A 17569-nucleotide genomic window follows, 5' to 3' on the forward strand; every position below is an offset into this window, starting at 1 on the left:
GGAACGCTCGGAGGTTCTTTAGTCATTTCAGTCTGAATGGCCCATAAAGGTTCTTCAAAGCAGAGCGAGATGAACGTTTCCAAAATCATCCTGAAATAAAACATGTTTATGTAGCTATTTTCTGCCCCCTATTTAGATATGATTATCCCCAGGGTTAAAATGCTCCCGCAAGGGCACAACAAGCATGCAGATGTACTAATCGTCAGTAGCCCCCTACCTGGAATGTTTTTTTTCCCCCTTTAATTCCTTTTACATAGAGAGATCACACCAGAAGGAGCTTCAGACTTTGTATTACATATCACATTCTTTTTAGCTCCTGTATATTAAAGATTTCAGACACCCCCAAAGCTGGCTCCATGCTACATATATCAGTTCTGCAAGGAAAGTAAAGCACATTAGCGCTGACAATTAAAGTAATTAATCATGTACTGTAAATAGCTTTCCTTGGCAAAATAGAGGTGTATCACGAAGAAGTCATTCTGTCTTTTTAGAGGTTGGCCTGTGAATGCAAGCAATTTTGAAAGCGAAGCTCCTCACACTGGAAATGTAACTGCATTTCAAGTCCAGTTTAGTAGTCAGTCCCCTCCAGGAATTCCCGATGTCGCAATCGAACCAGATCACTGCGTCTGTATGTGACGCTGAGAGCCAGTGACCGAGCTGGAGTGTGAACAAGTTGATGTAACACAGGAACGTCGGCAAAGTCATTTCCTTGTTTCTAGTATGAAGATGAGAAGTGTTTGGTGTTTTGAGCCCCCAACGTCGTCTTCCAGGCAGGGCTGCCTGGAAGGCACTAGGATTAGGCAATGGTTAGGGTTAGGGTTAAGGCGCTGACACACCAAGCCGATAATCGTCCGTTGGACAGTCTGGCGAGGTCAGTGACTCGATTCTGTTCGGTGTGTTCCGTGCCATCGTCCGTCCGAGGGGCCGCCGGCCTTCATTTTGGCTGATTTGACATGTATAATCGGCGGGGCGGGCACTGCTGTCAGTCGGACTCAAATGACCCATCTGATTGGTAGAGTGCTAACCCGGGGACGGGGAGCGGAATGAGCGTGACTAGAGTCTCTCAAAATCTGATGAAAATCTTTTAAACTGACCTTTGTCGATCTGAAATGATGAAGATTCAGCAACTGCACGGCCTATTTCTCACTTAAAATGTTTTCAGAAACACGTTTCGGTGAACTATGTTAGTACAATATGAGATCGTATTCTGAACAAGCCGCCATGACAGTCTGTCTTTGAATTTCCGGAGAAAACAGACCCACGTGACGCGTTCGTCCAATCAGCTGCCGGTGTTCATTTTTTGGGCAACAATACAGATTAGCGCTGCCTGCTGTTATGGAGACGTATTACGTCTCGTCTCTTCGGTGTGTTTTTTTGACCAACTCGGGGAGACTGATCAGTCCAACTGCCTTTTCTGCCGAGGGTTGGCCGTCTGGTCGGTGTGTCTGCAGCTTTAGGGTTAGCTGCCTTGAAGTTGACGGTCAAAGCGCTGCCTTGAAGTCGACGTTGGGGGCTTAAAACACCATCGAGCAAGAGGAGTTTGAAGTTTATTTATTTCAAAAAGGGACAGTGTATATTAATGAAGATTTCGAAGCATGTACAGTAAATATACAGGATTATAGCCAAAGGCTAATTGCCATCCTTAGTCCCTGACAGGTTGATGGTCCCTATAAGTTTTGAGACTTGTGTGACTCGAAAACCTCACATTTATGTCCATACTCTATATATGGCCGCACGCTCTACCAGGTGAGCTGCCCGTTACTTTACAAATTGAGATTTTTGCACAAAAAACTATAAAATATAACTTCCCAACAACATAGGCTATAGACCTACAAGTACATATGGAAAAATGTTGAGACAATTTAGTTGACATTTTCAATGCAGGATGTTTACCTGTAACAGTGTTGTATTAGTATGTTTACTTAAGTAAAGGATCTTAATACTTCTTCCACCACTAGGTGGAACATAGGTCACGCTGAGCTGACTGGCACACAGTGATGTAAACCTATGCTGCATACACCTACAGGACCCTCCGCACTTTTCTCTGCGAGAAACTCTAGTGCCAAGATGAATGAATGGGTAAAGAGGACAATGTGATTCTAACTGTAGTAACTTTTTTTTTTTTTATATGGCTTAAGGGCCAAAAGTCAAGACTGACTTAGACTTAGAATTGGTGCACTGAACTTAAATAAAATAGGAGCCATGTTATTAAGTGCTACTGAATGATTACAGTCATGATCCCTTTCTGCCCCGAGGAGACTTCTGACAGGACGAAATGAAGATGAAGAGATTTCACTTTAACTAGGCCTCACCTTACTGCCCTTTGGATTTGCAGGACACTTAGGGTTTTCATTTGTCACACACACGCACACACACACACACACACACACACACACACACACACACACACACACACACACACACACACACACACACACACACACACACACACACACACACACACACACAGAGTTGATTTCTACTCTATTAAGCCATGAGTGGGTGACCAGACAACTTCATTATGATCGACATTGATATTAAATGGCGTGCCAAGACTCTCGTCCCTGTCTCACTGTTTTTTTTTACAGTTTGCTTCTTTGCACTTCTTTCCTGTTCTCGTTTTCCCATTCTTTTCTTTTTGTGTAGTTTGAAAAATAAACTCAGTCTTATGTTCCAACCCTTTTTCTTTTACCCTCTCATCTTAATTTTTTTGCTCTTTATTCCTTCCTTTTGCTTTTCATTCTTTGTCTTGCAAGGTGTTGATATCACCTCTGGTTATTAGTGAGTCGTTTCCATAATCCAGCCTTAATCTGTAGTTTGTACAATGGTACATTTAACTAATAACATACTATATCTGTATATAATGTATTGGTTTGATTACTGGTTATATTGTACTACTTTTGGTCTGAGAGAACTCAGTGTTGTGCATCATCAGTACACCAAGTCTGACACAGTTTACACAGAGGCTTAGGTCAGGATAAGGATGTGGCTGTGTGTCCCGCCTCACGCTACTCCCTCAGTTCATCATTTCAGAATGACTACACATGAGCATAGGTATGGCTACAGCTGCAGTTCCTGCGCTGTCACCAGACTTCCTTAAAAAACCTGGCACTTTAGCTGTGCATTGCTTGGAGAAACGTTACATACTCGTTGAAGCAGCCACTTCTTAATCGTTAATGTCTTTGTGTGGATTCGGCATTCGGCAGCAGTCCAAACACACGTTTCCACTCAGGTGGACAATGAAGTCAATCAAATTAAAATAGGACATTAAGTTTCAGCTATTTCAAGAAATATCTATACTGCTGTTTGATAATGCTAAACATATACTGAACCATTTCTTGCCTTTCTAGTCCAAAAGTAACTTTTGTTTTGTTCTTTACACCTTATTTAATTGTTCACTGTACATTTTCAGTCAAGATATGTATGTAGTTTTTTTTTTTTTACAGGTCTACAGGAAAAGTGGAATGTGAATATGGCGTTACAATGGGCTCCACCTCGCTTGCAGATGCCTCACAAATGCCACCTGTTTTTTTTTTTGGCTTACACAGCAACTACTGACTACAGCAGCAACTCAAGTGGCTCACTGCTGGCCACAGGCCAATTCATGCTTCTGCGTTAAATAGATGCCGTGGGTATGTACGTAGGTACGTGAAGACACTGACACTACGCCGGACCCTATGCCGTAGCCTGAAGTGCACCTCTCAAAAAATGTAACAGCACGTCGCTCTGACTGTGGCTTGGTAGCGTTGCATTTCCCCCTACTCATTTCCTGGTTCTCCATCTCAATAAACAAGATGAAATCAAGGACAGGGTTAACGTTTCCTGCTATGGATTTCGGACCGTGGTCAGAAAGCACAGGGCAGACACTTTGTTTCTATCACTATGACTCTAGAGTCGGTACTCGCTCCGAATCCAATCCCTGTCACTTTCTCATTCGCTCTACCACACACTCCACACACACAGACACACACACACACACCACTTACGTAGGCTACGGTGAAAGCTCTGCGTGGAGCCTCCGCAGAACCATAGTCTATATAGACAATGTTCCACTTCCGGGATTGTTCAGGTGCTGCCGGAAATTTGGTTGGATGTCCGTTACCTTCTTCTTTCTTTGTGTTGGCATTCTAAACTCTGGTGGATTTCTGAGGACTATGGTTAACTGCTCCTCAGATCTCTGCAGGGGAAATCCAGACAGCTAGCTAGACTATCTGTCCAATCGGAGTTTTCTGTTTGCACGACTTAAACAACTTTTGAACCTACACATGTTCCACCAAAACAAGTTCCTTCCTGAGGCTATTTTGCAGAGGCACCGTTGCTCCATCCAGCACTTAGCACCGTCCAAGGCGATTGTGATTGGTTTAAAGAAATGCCAATAAGCCAGAGCAAATTTTTCTTCCATCCAGGAATGTTGTGTGGACTAGCCAGACCCTCCTCCACAGCACTGTGAGGGAAGGTCTATCAGACTAGTAAACAGTAAATCAGACTTTAGTTGTAGTTTTCTGAGGACTATTCCAATATAAATACTTAAAATGAATTTAAAAGTAAAATTCTAAATAACATTTATAATAACAACTTTCAGCAGCACTAACGCTGGATAATTACAGGTGAAAACGTTAAAGGAGGATGCCCTTGCTGGTCACCACTGCACAAGACTTACGCTTTTAAAGACTATAAATTGTTTAAAGGGTAATTCAGGGTGGTGTGAAAAGGGGTTTATTTAGATTCATCCTGTCAAGCAGGAAGGAGGGTACTTAACGAATCCTCCAGCGTGAGCGAGGGGAAGCTAGCTAATTAGTGTTGTTAGCGTGGGCGCTAATGGAGAAGGGAGTGTGGCATCGGGGTGCCGAAACACACCCCGCACTTACAGAGGCTGTTAATACGACGGGAACATCAAACAGTACACACACACACACACACACACACATCGCATACACAATTGAGAACTTACACAGAAAGACTTAAATAGAGTTGTGACCATATAGCCTATGGTTGAACTAAAGTGCAACAAAAGACAGATTGCGAACACACACACACACACGTTTACAAATGTAGTTTGATGCCAATTCTTCTGAACTGAATCCATCCCAAAAAAAAAAATAAAAAATTCTCCATATTCTCCAATTCTTCATAAAGTTGTATCTACCATTTCATTTTGATGCTCAGGGAATACAGAATACACGTGAGAAGATTTGCACACCCCGCAGAGAAACTCCGAAAATGAATTCGATCATCTAAACAAAGAACTGAGAAAAGCTATTTTACATCTTATAATGACGAGGGAAATGGAAAAAAATTGCAAATACAGACACACACGAACACACACACACACACACACACACACTTTTGCACGCTAATACTTGTAAAGCCCCACCTACACTCATGTACATAAATTAAATGCTTAAAAAGATTCATACACCCACACATCACACAGAGCCAAGCAGAGCTTTTAATACACGCCAACATCAGTCTCGCACACACACACACAAGCCTTAACATTGACATACACACAAAGCTTAGTAAAGCACGCACACACACACACACACACACACACACACACACACACACACATAACTGCACATTTGCTTAAGTTTGTTATTGAGCATGTAGGTGCATGTAGGCACATAGGTTTGTGATGCTGTAGTGCCTGTTATACGTCCCTATAGGGATTAATTATTGATGTTAAATGGGTTAAAGGAAGGATGGGAGACACTTCAACACCAAAAACGAGCTTGCCATAGACAGGCAGAGGACAATCAACCACACACAAAGGCTTTTATATTCGTATTTTGTTTCTTCCATTTTTCCCCGTCAAAGAGTTTTTCTTTATCCCGTCGTATGCTGTACAGATTGTAAAAGCCCTCGGAGGCAAATTGGTGATTTGTGATATTGGACTGTATAAGTAAAATTGACTTCACTTGACTGTTTGTTCACTTGACTACCTTTTTTGTGTCTAAACGGCTTTACGTCGCAGAGCAGACACATTCAATTATTCATGTGTGAACATCTCACCTCTCTGCAGAGCTGTCGGGCTCTATGAATCGGATAAGTGGGGGTGCGGACAACGTTTCGGTGGCGAATATGCCTCCCTGCAGCTGGACACCGAAGCCGTTGAGTGGGTCGCCTGTTAGGACGACCTCACTGGTCTCTACATGGACCACTTGACCACCCGGACCCACCGAACTGGACGCCAGAGACACTTTAAACAGACACAGACACATAAAACATAGATTTTTTGATTACACATTTCCCTTCAGAGGAATGATATAATAGTCAAGACAGAGAGACATATGGCGCTTACAGGAGCTTTTGTGCTCTTTCTTTCTCTGCCGTCGTTTGAGCAGCGAGTTACGTGGGCTCATGGGAACTGTAGGCCTGGGCAGGGTGCTGGAGCTCTGGCTACTGGGTCCAGATGTAGTGGTAGAGCTGGGAGAGAAACTGGCAGATACCAGAGCTGCAACAAAGGAGAGAGTAAAGAAGGTGACTATACCTAAAACAGTAAACGAGTTGTTCAGTGCACTGTAGGAACCTTAAAGGTGCTGTAGGTAGGATTGTGAAGATCCAGGACGTAGCCAAAGAATTTGAACATCGACAACTTCTCAGTCCCTCCTCCCCTTTCTGCTAAAGCCCAAATGGTCTCCTAAGCCCCTTCCCCCACAAGGGAGAGTGAATGCGTGTGCATGAGCAGTGACTGACACGCAGTTAGACATCCCCCCCCACCCCCCGGCCCTGATTGGAGGATCTTAACAGGGAGCTGTGGATTTTTGCAAATTCCACTACAGGCTGTAGGTGGTGCAAGAGGAGCCGGATTTGTTTTTAAATTACCTGCCTAATATAGTTTTATAGTTTTAAAATCCTGAACAGCCGATGCAATAAGGAATAGTAATCCCACATCATTCATTTGTGCATCAACATTAATTATAACTGGTCATTCTTAGACGGACCACACATGTCTCGGCCTGCCATTACTTCTTCATCCCTAACGTTACCACTACCAAGACGGAAAGTTTGACCACATGAGGCTAACTCGACTGCAACTGTCGCGACGCAAATATTTTAAAAAGTCAAGTCAAGCGTCTGGAATAATTTCCCAATTTGTGAAGATGACAACCAAAAAGTTGACTGCCAGATATACCAAATTAAGCAAATCATCTAAAAAAACCCCTGTAAGAAACAGCGTAGCCTTGATAGAGTGTGATTGCTAGGTCTCTTAAATTATACATAAGAAGCTACGAATGTATTCGCATCCTCCATTACGATATTTTTGTTAAGACAAAATTAAAGACCAAATAGATAAACAGGAAGTAAAAGAAAGACAGACACAGTTGTATTGTTTGTGTTCTTACACTTGCAGTAGTCAAGGTTGATGGTGTTGTTATTCGAGGCGGTCCACGACTTGTTGAGGGTGGCGCTTGTGTTGCAGAGGGTGGAGTTTGAAGGGTGACAGTAGTTCACACAGGGGTCCCAGGAGTGGGGGTGGTCCGACTTCTGAACCTTCACTGGAACGCACAAAAATCGATGTGTTACTTGCGTCACGTCATAATCCACATGTTGGTTTCTATTGGCCGCCGGGTTGGTGTGTGTGGCTTATCTGTGTCACGGGGCTGACAAGCGGAAGTGAAGCAGACACGTTGCGGTGGAACAGCTCAGCGAGAGACTCCTAAAGCGGATTGTGTTTTCCGACTTGTCGTGACGTTTGCCCACGGAGTTTGTGTTAATGTCGTGTCCGCGTTTTGAATGTCCAAAAAATGACCTGTCAACTGAGTGTCAACGCTGTTTGACGCTGCACCAACTGACGGGGGGAGAGTAGCGGGCCGGCCAGCGTCGAAGCTGATGACACGCCGAGCCGAAGAACGCCAGGTAGGCCTCTAACCCTTACATGCAGTCAGGCGGCTAAGCGGTTAGCTTTTCCAGTTTTCAAATGCACGAGTAATACCAAGCTCTGTTTTAATCCTAGACGTAAGGAGATGAATCAAGTTTCTCCAGGGTGGGTTATGCCGTGACACTTGACAGGACAGTGTTTGGACTTACATGAATTCCCTAGAAGATTTCTCTAACCCTAAACATGTGTTAACACGTCTAACTTTAACCTTAAAGGTCCGATGACATGGTGCTCTTTGGATGCTTAATACTGTATCTGAAGTCTCTTTTCACGAAATTCAGCCTTGGTGCCGGATTACAGTCACTAGAGCCAGTCCCACAATGAGCTTTCCTTAGTATGTGCCATTTCTGTATCTGTAGCTATTGAGGAGGAGAGAGGGGGGCAAGGTGGAGGGTGGGGGTGGGGGTGTGGCCTTGACCAACTGCCACTTTGCTCGTTTGAAAGCCATGATGTCTCTCTCTCTCTCTCATGGGTGGGCCAAATTCTCTGGGCGGGCAAAGCAGAGAAAGGGGAGGTAACCTTGCTCCTTATGACCTCATAAGGAGAAGATTCCAGAACAGCCCATCTGAGCTTTCATTTTCTCAAAGGCAGAGCAGGATACCCAGGGCTCGGTTTACACCTATCACCATTTCTAGCCACTGGGGGACCATAGGGAGGCTGGGGGAACTCATATTAATGTTAAAAAACCCCATAAAGTGAAACTGTCATGCCATGGGACCTTTAACAGACACGGTTATTATAACTTTAAAGGTAACTAACAAGACAGTGGCTACAAAATGCAAGCCTGATAAAAAAAAAAAAATGCTGGTGGACTGTGCCACCTGTTAAAAAGTCATGTTTCCTCAGATGTCGGGGAGAACCTCTTCTGGGGAAACTCCCACTGACAGCATCAGCATACAATCAAGGCTAAAGTATGACAACCTACACGGCTTCATGTGTAATTCCTCACCGCACACATTTATCTCAACTCTGAAGTTGATCCTAAGCTGCCCTGTGCTGCCACGTCCATCCAGCAGAGCTTTTATTTCCTCGACATGCGAGTCATCCTTATCTAAATCGCTGGGTTGGCGGGAGGTTTGAGGAGCAGGAGTGTCGGGCGGTGTCAGGGTGCGATCTGAGAAAGGTCGGTCTCACTCTCATCCCCTCCGAGTGAAAATAAAGTCATTACGTCCAGCGACAACACACTGGAGAGACAGATCTGCTGACAGGAAGAGGCTACAGTCACACAGATAGATGCACACAGGCAGGCCACACACAAAAAGACACTGCACATACACACTTATATGCTCACTTACACACCTGTCATACATAAGAGAAGATACATAAATACACACAAGCTGCAGCGGATAGGGTGTGTACACACACTTATGTCCAGACTCAACAACACTAATCCATGCTGCAGCAACACAGAGTGCAACCCAATCAAAGTCTCACACACACACACACACACACACAAAACCTTTAATGAGAGTGTCTATTAATAAAGCAGTGGCAGGCTGGCCGCAAGGTCTCCTGCAAGGCCATCAGTATCCTAATGAGCTGTGCTCACTTCCTCACACACACACAAACACACGCACACACAAACACACATACACAAACACACACACACAAAGGCAGTCACAATCATGATTAGAGGGAGGAAATAATGAATTTTGCTGCGAAGACAAATGAAGGAGATGCGAGATGAGATGGCGACCTTTCAAGTTTGTGTGTGCGTGTGTGTGTTGTGTGGTCGGTTAACTTGCAGATTCTAGTACTTCCTTAAAATACCTTTATTGTTTTTTTGTCACTTCAACCTATATTAGAATGAAATAGAAGAGTAGGCAGGAAAAAAAAAAGGGAAATGAGATGAAATGAAATATGAGAGTAGAAAAAGGAAATGAGATGAAATGAAATATCAGTGAGACAAGATTAAGTAAAAAGGACAAGATGAGAAAGAGGGAAGAAACAGGAAAAAAAACAAATAGAGAGGAAAAAAAGCAGAAAATTAAAACAAAATAAAATAGAGGAGATAGGGGAAGAGGAGAAGGGGAGGTGTAGGTGTATGCAACGTCTGATAGCATGCAGGAGAGGTGTAATGACTTGAATTAAATACCATCCTGCCTTTACACTCCCCATCACTCACTTCTCATTCATCCGCCACTCCTCCTTTCAACTTTCTCTCTTTGTGCCGTTGTCATGCTGAGATGAAACTACTGGCCCCACCGAAATGCTATACAAAGAGCCGTGGCAGAGGGTTTAGTCTATTTCAGTCTACAATTTATCTTCTCTTTTCTTTTTTATCTCGCTCCTTCTTAAGCTCTCATGAGTCTCTCATCAGGTTAAAGATTTTTCCAACCAACCTGGGTAAAAAACAAAAACAAAAAAGGAATGTGAGTGTGTGCTCGTGGTTGTTAATGGAGGGGGGAAAAAAAGTGTAATTCAAGTGGTCATGAGAAAACTAGACTTCCGCGACTCTTCTTGGCGCGGTTTTCAGGCTTTAGCAAAGCTAGCCCGTGACAGGAGACTTTGGCCAATCACAGGTCATTTCAGAGAGACAGAGAGAGCGTTCCTATTGGCTGTTCTGCGCGTGCATTGCCCGTGCGAGAGAGAGAGAGAGAGAGAGAAAAAAAAAAAAAAAAAAAAAAAAAGAAATGAGGGGGGGGGAAGTGGGAGAGCTGCAGGAAGAGTTGTCACTTCTATATCAAATTCTGGTGTTTTTGTTGCATTCTACCCACTGCAGCTTAAAATACACACATTTGTCTGACGTAAACCGCTACAATACTGGCAGCTTAATCACAGGTTCACATGTGAGTGAAGCTGTGTACACGCAGCGTACAGGCGCGCGTCTCTACAGTGTGTGTGTGTGTGTCGTTGCATGTGTGTGCAAACTTGTCATACTGTACTTAAACCCCTCAGCTGTGAGGCATTAACCTGGGATAAGCAGCGGTTCCCGTGTAAATCCACTGCCACTCTTTATCCCGCAGATGAAAAGCTGTCACTTGGCCGCGGGTGAAGAAACACTCATTTAACTAATTAAGCACTGAGTTGCTATAATAGCCGAAATATTCCTCAATCAGTGTTCTGCGAGAGAGGAAGGCGGTTAGAAAATCACTTGATGGGTGCCACTTTTTTTTAACCTCTCTGATCTGGTAAATGTGCATGGGGCGACTTAATTGGTGCAAAAACGTTGTTACTCTGCCCTAATTCCCCTGTTTCCCCGTTTGTCTAAGATGACGGAGAATGATGCCGAGGAAGAAGTGATGACGTGAAGCTCAGGTACATTTACAACCGTAACTATCTACTGTCTTGGCCATATGTCCCCCGCCCCCCCCGCCAATTATGTACAGTATTTCTCAAACTTTGCTTCCCTATTTTAAAACATAACCAGGCGTGCCTGGTGAGCACCACGGAATGTTAACATCTGGTGCAAAATTCATTAAAGTTTGTGCAGCTGCTGTATCGTGCTTTAACACTACTAAATCTGTCCAAAACGATCAAAGGTTTTTCAGCAGATCGATATCAACAAAAAGCTAAAGTACCCTTTACCAACAACTTCTTAGCACACCTGTCATTTCAGTCTTCAGTGGCTGAAAAGACTAAATTAGATTTGAACAGGTCAATAAGAAAGTGGCTAACTATCTTGAGGATAGAACACAAAGAAAAATTAGGATGTTGGTGGCTACAAACCAGACATTTTAGTGACACACACACACACACACACACACTATACACTACTCACTACACTCACACAAGCCGTGCCTGTATGGTATTCTTGGTCTGGCTGTGAAAATCAGAATGACAGCCAAAAGCTTCAATGTCATCAAGAGATGATTATACTCATTAACTTGAAGACCTCACATTAACACACACACACACACACACACACACACACACACACACACACACACACACACACACACTCGCACAAATACAGCTATTAAAAAAAACACTGACACACAGGGGTGGGGTGAAACAATCGATACAGCATTGTATCGCACTATTTTCCGCGGCAATACCGTATCGATACACGGACGCAGAGTATCAATCTTTATTTAGGCCTTCCTCAGTCTTCTTTTAGTCACCTAAAGATGGTCCAAAATGCAGCTGCGATGATGTTGACTGCTACTACAAAATGTGAGCACAACACCCCAGTGCTAGCCTCTCTTCACTGGCTCCCTGTGCACTTCACAGTCCTTCCAGAATAAAGCGGAGTTTTTTTGTGATTGTTGCGGGCAAAAATGCGATGGAATATGCGGGATATTTATGCAATGAAATTGCGGGAACTTGCAAAAACTGCGGGAACTTGCAAAAACTGCGGGAACTTGCAAAAACTGCGGTTTGATGAAAAAGAGAAAAAAAAAGCGATTTGATGACATAATTACGTCACTTCTTAACGTTCCCATGGCAACAGGGGAAAATGGCTGCTCTTGTGTGAAGTAAACGCAACATTTTTCAACTTTCTGCTAAGATATATTGTGACTTTTTTGCAACGAAAATGCGGGGATTATGAAATCATGCAAGCCCCGCATATCTTTCCGCGGAAATCGGCAATTTATGCGGCGAAAGTGCGGCGTATTTGAAAAAAATGCGGGCCCCGCATAAATATGCGGACTTTGGCTGATTATGCATTGAATTATGCGATCGCATAATCACGTTTTTCTGCAGGGACTGACTTCAGAATCCAGTTAAAGACCCTGCTGATCGCCTTCAAAGGCTTTTAATGGTCAGCACCATCTTATATTATGGACCAAGATCTCTGAGATCTGATGACAAATCTCTCCTGTATGCTCCCTCCAATTCTGTATTTAAGTCTAGGCTAAACACACTTTTTTACTCACTAGCTTTTATAGCCCACTAATCCCTGAATCTGTTATGTCTATAATAGAAATCTGTATTTGTGAATTGCAGCTTGTTGTTGTCGTTAGGATGTTCTTTTTGTGTTTATTTTCCACTTTTTTTTTGTTTTTTTTGTTACTGTTATTTTTACATTCCAATTTTTTTTTTATACATAACTTTGGTGCTTTTTGTACAGCACGTTGGTCAGCTTAAGCTGAGTTTAAATGTGCTCTAGAAATACACTTTACTATTAGTATAATGTGTGATAATGATTCCCACCCCCAACACACATGCATATACCTGAAGCCACATCTCTCTCTCTTCCTCTCTCTCTCCTACACACACGCACGCACACACACACACACACACACACACACACACACACACACACACACACACACACACACACACACACACACCTGACTTCTGAATCACTTTAGTATCAGTGTGTATTGTAAATGTATTCACCACAACATTATCAGGCAGTGTTAACAGCTGCAGTGGAGGACAAGGTGCAAAAGAAAAACAACCAAATTAATTGGAATTTGGCCACATAACTGAACACACACCATCTGGTTGACAACTAGTCCAGACATTCTAAAACTGCAGGATAAATAATGTATGTGTGGGTGATTGAAGGATAAATATTGTGCTTATTTTTATTCATGCCATGATGACACTTCATTTAGTTGAACGTATTCACGTCAGGAGTGCATTACACTGCTCTGCTTACTGTCAAACGCCTGGCAACCACAGCACAAAATGGAAGTCTCCTCCACTTAGGAAACAATCCTATAATAACACTTCACTTTAGAATTCCTTTTTGTCACATGCAGGTCATTTGGTTTTAGGGTCTACCGCTACAGTAAGTAAAATTTGACACTGTGATGTTTGAAAACTCCAGACAAAGCTCCAAGCTGAGAAATTAATTGGATTTAACTATCAGGGCCCTATCTTGCACCCGGCGCGGCGCAAAGTCCGACGCAAGTGTCTGCTAGTTTAAGACCGACGCAGTTGTCAATTTCCCGTCCAGCGCCCGCGTCGTTTAAACACCAAATAAACCTGCGCCCATCTTTGCGCCCATCTTTGCGCCCATCTTTGCGTGCTGGTCTTACAGGGAGGTGTGTTCAGGTGAATTCTTGGCGTATTGCTATCTTGAGGCAGCGGGAAGTGATCACGCCATTGACCAACAAAAACCTGGTCTAAAGTCAACAGCGCAGCATTTCATTGTTATTTTAACAGCAAATTCGTAAAATGCGCCTAGGCTCGTACACAGCGCGCGCACACAACATTACATTTCCACATTTCAATTTAATTTTATTTATAACATCAAATCGTAACAGAGTTATCTCGAGACACTTTACAGATAGAGTAGGTCTAGACCACACTATAAATTCCAAAAACCCCAACAATTACAGTAATTCCCTCAAGAGCAAGCATTAGCAGTGGCTATTGCGACAGTGGCAAGGAAAAACTCCCTTTTAGGAAGAAACCTCGGCAGACCCAGACTCTTGGTAGGCGGTGTCTGACGGGGCCGGTTGGGGGTGTGATGAAACAGTGGCAATGATAGTCACATTAGAGATAATGGAACAGTGACTTCGAAGGTCATCGTGGAAGTTTATGTCATGCAGTCAACATTTCCACTGTTTAGAAACAAAAGTCCGCTCCATTTTTCCTTTTCAGTTTTCGAGTTGATTTCTGCTTCGTCTTCTCCTCCTCCAGGAAAACGCAGCCGCGTTGCATTGTGGTATACGGGAGTAAAATGTAGGGTACATCGTATGTACACTAAAATTAGCAGTGCATTGTGGGTATTTTACAGGGCTGTGTATTGGCAAGAATCTGGCGATACGATACGTCAATATATTGCAACATATTTTGATACGGTGCATAAGGTGATATATTAGGATTTTTTGTAGTATAATTTTAGAAAAAGACATGATGTGCATAAAAGTCAAAGAAGTTTACTTTAGGTAAACAATTCAGTACACAGAAAATCAAACCGCCAGTTTGGGATTGTGGTTCACAGGTTCTTAGTGAGCACATTTTTATATGCTAAAGTAGGCCAAAGTTCAGCCATAGCTACGTTGTTAGCTTCTAGCAAAAAGTCAGGCACTGCTAGGCACTGCTAGGCAAGGACACTAGTGGTGCGTCTCAGCATGGCCATCTAGCGGTAGGGGGTTTAAACCCAACATAAACGTGAACCACTCTCTTACATAAATAATACATAATAATTTAAAAAGAATTGATATTGCTTTTTTGAAAATCGATTATTGTATTATTTACAGTATTGCGAAATAAAATATCACGATACTCAAGTGTATCGACTTTTTCTTACACCCCTAGTGGACTATATAGTGAATGAAATTTACCGGGAAGAATTAGAAAACCACTACAAAATGGTAAACACACTATATAGTGCACTATTTACGTGATAGGGAACGGTTTCCAACACAGCTTTAGACTGTTAATATTTACAGTCAATGACTTTGTACATACATAGATACACTGGTGCAGCTGGTGCACTCACCTGTGTCGTGCTGTTTCCCAGTTAGCCTTGTTTGATGGGAGGGGAGTATTTCTAATTTCACCAGTTCTGTTGTGCTCGCTAATAGCTGTGTTGCCTCCAGGACTGTACAGTGTTCTGTCGATGTGCCATCTATGGACAGCAGGTGATCCCCAGCATGCAATGCTCCACATCTGGTAAAACACAGAGACAGGTCAAGTAATAGCGGTGGGAATCCGCAGAGGCCCCACACTATGATAATATCACCATACGTATGTCACAATACAACATTAGTGCGATTTTAAACATATTGTGATATTCTGCGACACATTGCAATTAATTACCTTTTTTTCCCACTTCAAATTATGTCCCCAACGGAAAACTTTATCAACATCGGTTTTATCTAAAGATATACTGTATGTCTCTTTTTGTTCATCTCACTTCAGTTGTATTTAGTCATTTTTATTAATTAAAAATAGTAAGCCAAAACGTTAAATTCTCATGTGCAATTTATATAATAAAAGACATACTTTGGCATCCGTGTATTGATACAGTATTGCCTCAGAAAATAAAGAAGGAAGCTTACCACAATGAAAACGCAGGAGAAAGAAATACAGTACAGATGGTTTCTTTGCTTTTTCAGACATACTTTGCCATGTTTTTGTTCTGTTTGAAAACCATGTGTTTTTTCATGTTTATTTGAATAGGGACAGATGCAATGACATGTGTGCAACAAATCTCCAATGTACAGCATCACAGCATTTATAGCTATTGCTGATTTCCAATTTGCCAGTACTAGGCTACACGTTAGCCTGATTGACTCTGATCGGCATGGTCAACCTGGTGTCTCTGCTCTTTTCATTTTAAAATTAAAATGAATTTCCAACCATGCGGGAATGACCAATGACAGAACGTGGACCTGCGCTGTCGACCTGTTCAGTTGTTAATTTAGAGCTTGTTTCGACACTGACACAACGTTCAAGTGCTTCATGTGTATTTTAGAGCCAGAGTGAGGCTCGGGGAAATACCCTGTCTCCTGCTGTCTGTGTTAGTTAGACGTAGGCCTAGACACAGCTTATGTGTGTGCGTCTGCGTGTGTCTTCGACTGAGAGAGAGAGAGAGAGAGAGAGACAGAGAGCGAAGAGAGAGAGAGAGATTGCATAAATATGCAACCGTTTCTGTAACCCAAGTGTTACAGAAGTGGGAGAGGGGGACATGAAGACAGAGGTTCTTTAAAGGTCCCATGGCATGAAAATGTCACTTTATGAGGTTTTTTTAACATTAATATGCGTTCCCCCAGCCTGCCTATGGTCCCCCTGTGGCTAGAAATGGTGATAGGTGTAAACCGAGGCCCTGGGTATCCTGCTCTGCCTTTGAGAAAATGAAAGCTCAGATGGGCCGACCTGGGGTCTCATTTATAAACGTGGCGTACGCACAAAGCGGGGCTGAAAATGTGCGTACGCCACTTCCCACACAAAGGTTGTGATTTATAAAAAAAAAAACAAACTTGACGGGAGAATGTGCGGTCCTCCACGCAAACTCTGACCCATGCGTACGCACATTTTGGAGACAAAATAGGAATTGGCGACGCAGATGGCAAGGTGGTGAACTGAAGTCGGACTGCAGAGAGTAAATGGGAATAAGATTACTCGGAATATTTTCAAGTATTGATGCCTCACGCACATTCTTTCACTCCATATCATCCACGTTGTCATGAAGATTAAATCCAGCAGTGTTATGTACTGAGAGATAACTGTTCCATAAACACCTCCAACTCAAATCTTAAATAAAAAAAATGTCATAATTAATCGCCGCTGTCTTGCCGTCACATTGTCCGCTACGGAACACAGGAGGAGGGGATGGCCCGACTGCATGGAATACAGGATATCATCAAATACCCTAGCATTAGATAACTGCAGAACACAGTGTAAATAACTAAATATCTGTCTTTAATACTGTGCATATATCATCAAATGTCAAAGTCTGAAAATACAGCCGTTAAGCTCTTGTGGAATCGTTACACTTAATGTCCTCGTTATCGGTCTGAACTTTAATACTGTCCGTGACAAAACCTGCATGACCAAAAATGTGTTTGCCTATTACACTTTCTTTCGTCTTCTAATTGTATCTCGGGGTGAGGGATACCACTAGTTGATGCTGTGATGGCGAGGTGTTAACAATCACAAATTGTTGTAAAGAATATAAATACTGCGGTGAACCCGTGTGTAATGCTGCATGATGGTACTGCTGGCCCTGCAGGAGGACTACGCTAATGGAAGAATCAGGAGAAAAAGAGACTTCAGAGACCATGACGATGACTGGCTAATATGCCGATTTAGATTTTCTAAAGCTGAGCTCTTGGATCT

The 17569-nt window shown here is 42.9% G+C and overlaps 1 protein-coding gene across 2 annotated transcripts in view; it reads right to left on the minus strand.

Moving 5' to 3' along the window:
• LOC120557755 (glutamate receptor-interacting protein 2-like) overlaps positions 1-17569 on the minus strand; it is a 69316-nt gene that overhangs the window by 39512 nt on the left and 12235 nt on the right. For both annotated transcript variants that reach the window (XM_039798347.1, XM_039798349.1), the window contains exons 5-8: positions 15228-15397; positions 7347-7499; positions 6302-6454; positions 6013-6199 (exon numbers count right to left, since the gene is read on the minus strand). In XM_039798347.1, coding sequence (XP_039654281.1) covers positions 6013-6199; positions 6302-6454; positions 7347-7499; positions 15228-15397 — 663 coding nt within the window. The remainder of the gene's footprint in view (positions 1-6012; positions 6200-6301; positions 6455-7346; positions 7500-15227; positions 15398-17569) is intronic.

This window comes from Perca fluviatilis, chromosome 4 (assembly GCF_010015445.1).
Source record: "Perca fluviatilis chromosome 4, GENO_Pfluv_1.0, whole genome shotgun sequence".
In the NCBI taxonomy this organism is placed as follows: Eukaryota; Metazoa; Chordata; class Actinopteri; order Perciformes; family Percidae; genus Perca; species Perca fluviatilis.